Source organism: Myotis davidii, unplaced genomic scaffold (genome assembly GCF_000327345.1).
Source record: "Myotis davidii unplaced genomic scaffold, ASM32734v1 scaffold72, whole genome shotgun sequence".
NCBI classification, from domain to species: domain Eukaryota; kingdom Metazoa; phylum Chordata; class Mammalia; order Chiroptera; family Vespertilionidae; genus Myotis; species Myotis davidii.
Window position 1 is genome coordinate 2222972 of NW_006284618.1, and position 7231 is coordinate 2230202.

The 7231-nt window shown below is 52.3% G+C and overlaps 2 protein-coding genes across 3 annotated transcripts in view; both read right to left on the reverse strand.

The window, feature by feature from the left end:
- MTG1 (mitochondrial ribosome-associated GTPase 1) overlaps positions 1 to 7231 on the reverse strand; it is an 18366-nt gene that overhangs the window by 9562 nt on the left and 1573 nt on the right. The gene's annotated exons all lie outside the window — the stretch shown is intronic.
- PAOX (polyamine oxidase (exo-N4-amino)) overlaps positions 1254 to 7231 on the reverse strand; it is a 7517-nt gene continuing 1539 nt past the window's right edge. Inside the window, exons 3-7 of one of the 2 annotated variants that reach the window (XM_006754907.2) lie at positions 6189 to 6388; positions 4105 to 4357; positions 3431 to 3543; positions 2765 to 2922; positions 1254 to 1616 (exon numbers count right to left, since the gene is read on the reverse strand). In XM_006754907.2, the coding sequence (XP_006754970.1) occupies positions 1473 to 1616; positions 2765 to 2922; positions 3431 to 3543; positions 4105 to 4357; positions 6189 to 6388 (868 nt within the window). In that variant the 3' untranslated portion in view covers positions 1254 to 1472. Of the gene's footprint in view, positions 1617 to 2764; positions 2923 to 3430; positions 3544 to 4104; positions 4358 to 6188; positions 6389 to 7231 lie in introns of those variants that run through there. The other variant, XM_015572719.1, reaches the window with a different exon arrangement.

The following is a 7231-nucleotide window of genomic DNA, read 5'->3' on the forward strand; positions in this document are numbered from 1 at the left end:
CCTCTCCGCTGGGCCAGCAACCCCCGCCGAAGGTTCCGGTCCTCGAAGGTTCCGGCCTCGAGCGCCCCAGGGCGACCCGCGGTGCGCACAGCGCTGCCTCCAGTGGCGGCCTGGACCTAGGGGGCGGGGCCACGCGCAGGGGCGGGGTTTTAGCGTTCTCATTTGGGTCCTGTTCACAAACCTGGTTAAAATTTTCAAGTATTCTCCTTTCCCGCTCCCCCCAAGTAATCCAGGTTTTAATATGGCAAACAAACCCTCTGCAAAAACTGACTGCAGTTATACAGTGAGTCCTCACTGTCCGTGTGACGTAGTCGGTTCCCAGCAACTACTCAATCGCGCACCGAGTTACAAAACTACTACTCTAACGGGATTTTTGAAACGAGCTCCTAAACTTCAACATGCTCAGATTCTCAACACAAAAACATCTTCACGGTGGTCTTGATGGTCTTAAAGTTCCTAACACTCAGCGTTAAAGGTTCCTGGGGCTGAGACAAGTGCCCACCCACCAGAGACAAGTCCTGCCAGGTGGCCTCCCCGCTGAGTGAGCCTCCGGATGAGTCAGAACCCGGTGGGGACTCAGCCCCCAGTCCTTCTCACTGAGCCGCCTCCCACCCAGGAAGCAGCCTGCATCCTGCCTTTGCCTCTTGGGATACAGAAATGCCTCCCCAGGCCTCATGCCTTGATGAAACTGTGGGCATTAATAATACAGATTTATGCATCTGATTGGAGCTGCATCCTTTCTTAGCCTAGGGCTGTGAAACACAAACAAACCCCTGCTGAAGTCTGGGCTTCTCCCACAGCTTTGACTGGAAGAGATCCAAGCAAAACCACTCCAGTGACACAGAGCACTGGGCACACATACAACTTCCGGGCAGGGGGCAGGAAGACCCTTTGGAGGGGCAATCTGACCCAAGACAGGAAGGATAAGGGGCTATGCCAACACACCCCGACATCGCCCAGCGCACCCCTAGCACTATCCTCCCTCACCCTCACACACCCGGCTACCCTGACCCTCTGCACTCTCGAGGCCTCATTGTTTGTTCACTTCCTCCAGAAACCCTCAGGATGGGGTGCCTCCTGTGCCCTCCCATCTCCCCACTTGCTGGCCCTCAGAAACATCTGAAGATGCCCAGGACAAGGGGCAACCACAGCACCCAGAGTCCAGGGGCCCTGCAATGACTGGGCCTGGCGCAAGTTGAAGGCAGAAGCCACAGATGCTGCAGCCCTGAGGCGTAAGGACGACTCTGGACACAGAGGTTTTGACACGTTTTATGTGAGCCACCCACCAGCAGCTGGTCACACCTGTGTCTCACTTCTCCAGGAAGACTCCCCCCACCCCAGCTCCAGCTCAGCCATGGCCAGACCCAGTGACAGTCGTGAAAAATGAGAGCAATGACCCGTAACAATACATCCCAAGTCTCCAGCCAGGCTGAACAGAGGAAAGGATGGTGGCAAGGGCGGAAAGGGCTGGCTCAGAGCCTGGGGCCGTGCAGCTGCGCCTGGGGGTCCAGCAGAGCGATGAGCCGGTCAGCCTCCCTCCAGCCAGAGAGCAGAGCCCCGTGTGTGGTCGAGTAAAACGTCCGATGTGTGGCTTCTCCTGCAAACAGTACCTGGAGCTGCAGAGAAGGGTGGGGTTAGAATGGGGTGCTGGGGCCCAGCAACAGGCCCATGCCTTCCGCTTGTGGCTACAGAGCTGAAGGTGAGGCAGTGGCTTTGCTCTTCACCTAATCCCACGCCCTGATGTGGCCACAAAACAAGAGTGGGTGCTTCTCACGGAAACAGGGCTCAAACAGCAAACATTCGGGATTAAACGTGATCACAAAATGGAAAATGCAACAGAGGGCCTGGAAGACAACGCGGAGAACATCCCTCAACATGCAGACCGAAAAACAGAGATAGAAATTAGGAGAGAAAAAGATAAGAATATTTGAGGACCAGTCCAGAAGTCTACCATTCAAACAACAGAAATCTTAGAAAAGAAAAGAAAGCAGAGAGAAGATGCGATGATTCCCAAGAACTTCCCAGCAGACTGAGGGGCTCAAGACAAGCCATGTGAAGTGAGTGGACGCCTGCCGAGGGTGGCGTGCCTCTGGACTCCGTGGGTGTTGGAGCCTAATGCTCTTTTAAGCTTCCTAAGGGTTTGGAGCACGGGACACAGGAAGAAAGGTCTCCACATGGCTTTGGACTTCCCAACAGCAACAGTGGAAAATGTTCTAAACCCTGAGGGGCATGACTCTCAAACCACGATTTTATACCCAAACTAGGAGACTCCTAAAGAAAGGTGGGGCCCATGTCCTGCCCAGAATGGTGCCTTCTGACTTCTGAGCGTGGTCACAGGAGGTGATGCAGCGCCCATTCCACTGGGACGCCTGTACTGGAGCCCTGGGAAGCCACACGAGCATGTGCCCTGCGGCTGTGTGTGTGTAGAATTCTGATGAAGATAATACATTTTAAAAGTATTCTTGATTTCCAAAAAGAAAAGGGATTCTCCTGACTGGCGTGGCCCAGTGGTTGAGCGTTGACCTATGAACCAGGAGGTCACGGTTTGATTCCCAGTCAGGGCACATGCCCGGGTTGTGGCCTGGACCATCAGAGTGGGGTGTGCAGGAGGCAATGATTCCCTCTCATCATTGATGTTTCTGTCTCTCTCTCCCTTTCTCTTCCTCTCTGAAATCAATGAAATTATATTTAAGAAACAGAAATCTCAGCCCTAGAAGAAGGGGTGACCCACCCTCCTGATTTGCATCCAGGGGCCACACCATACCTGGGCCTTCTCTCTGTCCGCAGGGAGGGGCTGAGCCAGCAGGTCAATGTCGTCCCCGGTGCTGCCCACGGCCACGTAGCTGTAGGAGCCTCTGCAGTAGGGGGCGCTGTGCCAGCGAGACCTCAGCACACTCTTGGGCGCAGGAAGCTGTGGGTTCCCTGAACCACAGAGATGCCACACGTGAACGGGGACTCCTCCCACAAGCCTGCAATTGGGCCTTCATTTTCAAGACTGAACAGTTTAAAATGAAAGAAACTGCCCAGGAAGAAAACCAAGCCACAAAGTGTATGAATAAAAGGCTCTCCCAGTCTTATCCACTCTGTCCAACTGGGGACGCCATCACTGCATCCTCACTCCATGTGACCATGTGGTCACTATGTTCTGTCTGAGCCTCCATGTCTTATCTTTAAAGCCCTGGTTAAGGGCCGCTGTATTTATTTTGGTGGCATATTTTAGAAAAGGGAAGTGAAAAAAAGTGTTTGCAAAGCCATCTCAGTTGCTCAGGAACAAGAACTCAGATAAGTGACCCCACCAATATAAGGAAGGATCGTCCCTGGAGGCTCAGAGAGGCAAACTCAGTTCTTCACTGTTAGGAAGTTTGGTTCCCCTTTAGAGGTCATCCAACAAGGAGCACAAGGCAGAGCCATGGCCATGCATGGTCAGTACCTGTCACCCGGCGAAGCATGCGTGTCAGAGACAGAAGCACCTCCTCATCTGACAGTGTCTCCATGAACTCAGACTCAAGTCCAGCGATGAACCCACAGAGGACGTGGGAAGACCTACGTGGAGAACACACCACTGAGACAACCCATGTTGGGCTTTGCTGGAAACATCAGTCCCTCCCTCCCTAGTGATTCCTGTTTTGATTTCTGAGTGAGCTCCAAGCCCACACGCGTTGCTTTGCTTATGCTGCATGTCTGGGACACACGACTGAGCCCTTCCAGTGCGGCTCTCTGATCCCATGACTTAGAAGGATGCTTTGTTCAGTGACTGCACCGGGTTTAAGCACTGCCTCCCAGTGACAGACACGTCCACATTTCAGACTTCTGTGACCTACAAGCCCCAGCTTGTATTTCAGCAAATACTTTCTTACTGACTAAACATGCCTTCCATCCACCAGCACATTCCGGGCCTCAGCAATGCTGACAAGCCACACAGTGTGCCCATCTGTCCCACAGGGGCGAGGCCCAGGCGGTCTGTCTATCATCAGCCCTTGGGGAACCCTCAGGCTCCCCACCATGAAATCCTCCAGACCCCTCACAGTGAATCAACCCAAACGGTGCCCAGGAGCCAGCCCTCTCAGCACGCAGGCTTCCTCAGAGAAAGGGGAGCAGACATACTCGAAGGAAGGCAGGACCAAAAAGCCAATCAGCTTCTTGACCCAGGCGTCCTGCAGCGGGGGAGCGGTGTCCTCCAGGGGCGATGTGTCCTCCCACACCACCTGGATGTGCTCGCAGTCCGGCTCCCAGAAGGGCTCTTCAAACTCCAGGAAGACCTTATTGTTGGTCCCAAAGCCCATTTTCCTGATCGCTTCTGCCTTCTCAGCGGGCAGTGGCGGCTGGAAGAAGGTGTCCAGATGTTCTTTAAGAAAACCTGGAATTTATCATTGGACTCGAATTACACCACAGAAATATCCATAACTGGGATCAGCAACCACAGAAACCCACCCTGAGCCCGCAGAAGAGTCAGAGAGAGGCCTCTGTAGGAATGGAGTCTCGTGTCTGACCCTTCTGCCTCTCACCCCCTGGAAAGCACACCCCTCAGGATCGTGGGGAGCAGCAGTAAGAGGCACAGCACAGGCCTTTTCAGAGGCCACATAAAAACAATCTGCCAGATGAAAAAATTAATGTAGCCAGGTCAAACAAAACAGGAAGAAACAGCCACAGTGGAAGCCAATCCCTTAAGATGCACATAACTCGCTAGTCAATGAGAAAAGGATTGACAACCCACAGGAAGCCAGGCAGGGGGTAGGGAGGACCAGAAGGGGTCGCCACACCCTCCACAGCCATCCCCACCTGTCCAGATCTTCAACTCAGGTCCTACAGAAATATCCGTATAGTGTTCTTTCATATATATATATTTATTGATGTCAAAGAGGAAGGGAGAGGGAGAGAGAGATAGAAACATCAATGATAAGAGAGAATCATTGATGGGCTGCCTCCTGCACATCTCACACTGGGGATTGAGCCACAACCCAGGCATATGCCCTGACAGAAGAACCTGGGGCTAGGAGGGCCTAGGCAGCCGCTGTGGCTATGAGGGCCAAGACCCTTTCACAAATTTTGTGCATCAGGCTCTAGTCTACACTAATAAAAGAGAAACATGCAAATTGGTGTCACTCCGCTATGCTCACCAGCTAATCAGAGCGACTATGCAAATTAATCCAACAAAGATGGCGGTTAATTTGCTTACGCAGGCGCGGAGCGAAGACTGGAGGCTCCGGCCGGAGTGAAGACTGAAGACTGAAGCCAAGCCTCACTGCTGCAGCCGGACCAAAGGCCTGGGTCCCGGGTGCCAGAGGTAAACTGGTGCCAGCAGTCAGGGGAAGAAAGGCCTATTGTGCGAATCTTCATGCAACGGGCTTCTAGTTAAGTAATATTAAGCAATGGCACCTGCATAGAAGAAAATTCTATGTGGCTGTAAAGAACAAGTGTGGTACAGGCCTGGCTCCCTGTGAGCAGTATGGACAGTCGTAACAATGCTCCTACTGATCACAGCGAGGACTCAGTAAGCACCAGCAACTATGAATGAACAAAGGGATAAAAGAAAGAAAGAACGAAAAAAAGAAAGGAAGGGAGGGAGGAGAGAAGAGGCAAATGGAGCAGCAGAACAAGATTCCACTTGTGGGACGTGGAGGAGACTTTATTTTAAGTCAGCTCTGACTCCTGCTTTGTGAACTTGGGCAACTGACTTATCTCTGTTGACATTTGTCAAACAGGGGATGGGGCCAGGTAAGTCCTCAGGCTGCCTCAGGGATAAATGAGACAACGCTGACAAAACTTTGATTTCAATCATCTCCACTTTTTATCAAATTGCACACTCCTCCTCAAAGTCTCTGTCGAAAGCATCATCTCTAGAATTAAATAGATTATGTACTGGACTCCTTCCTTGATGATGGCTGGACCTAACCTTGAGGTGTGGCTTTCATGCTGTCTCCCAGGTGAACCTCCATCAGGAGACCTCCCAACCTTTCCAGAAAAGACCTCCAAAGGATGAGAACAGCTGACTTCCCCTTTCTCTGTGAAAGTCCTATTTCCAAAGCCTGGGATTGCTACAAAACACAACAGAGTCATTCTATCCAAGACTTAGAATGAGAATGTGAGCTTAGCAGCCAGGCAAAGCCCCAGCGCCAACGGGAGAGAGCCAGAGGCCAGGGCACTTGGGGCGGAGAAGGGAGGAAACCCTGACTGGATGGTGACCTTACCTAAGGGCACCGTAAGGACCACGTGATGTGCTGGGAAGCAGTCTCCATCCTCACACTCCACCAACACTGGAAACTTCTCCCCAGGAGACTCAGCTTCTTGGAAGGACCCATTCCAGTGAATAGTCTTCACGGGCTTGTTAAAAACCATCACCTCCTGGGGCAAGGAGGCCATGATGCAGTTTGTGAGTCCTTGGTAGCCCCTGGGGGAGACAGGTTGTTGAGACTGATGAGAGGACCAGCCTGGAGGGGAGACACTAGAACAGCCCACCCAGAAGCTGCAGCAGCTCTGTCCCCACTCAAGCTCTGCAGGAGGAGGCCGGGAAAGATCAGGGAGGGCCAGGGGACCTCCTGCCAGGCTCCGCCCTGTGGTTTCTGATCCACCACAGGAATGTTAATACCTGCCTCCTAGCTAATAGGAGGATGAAATGGGCAAAGTTCCCAAGGTAGTGGTTCTGCACAAAGGCCCTTCCCTGTGCATGGGGCCTGGGAGGACACCTGGGAGAGCCCAGTGGGAATGTCTCACTAGTGCCTGGGGGCAGACTGAGTCCCCCTTAACCCTCCCACCACTCCCCTCCAGGGAAGGGCCCCTCACACAGTGCTGAGCACCTGGGGGCCCTTGTAAACACAGGAGGAAGAAAGCATTACAGGATGCATTTCCTTCTTTTAATCACTTTTTCTTGAAAATCATTATTTCCCTTTTCTTAAATGAGAAAAATTGGGGAAACAAATGACCAGCTTTCTAAAAAGAGAAAGCCCTAGGTGGTGTGGATAGAGCGTTGGCATGCAGACTGAAGGGTCCCAGGTTCGATTCTGGTCAAGGGCACATGCCTGGGTTACGGGCTCAATCCCTAGTAGGAGGCATGCAGGAGGCAGCTGATCAATGATTCTCTCTCATCATTAATGTTTCTATCTCTCCCTTCATCTCTGAAATCAATAAAGATATATTTTAAAAAATAATAATAAAAAGAGAAGACAAAAGTCCCCCTTGACCCTCCCACCACTCCCCTGCCTCCCAAAGCTTCACCAGAAGTACATGGAGGGGG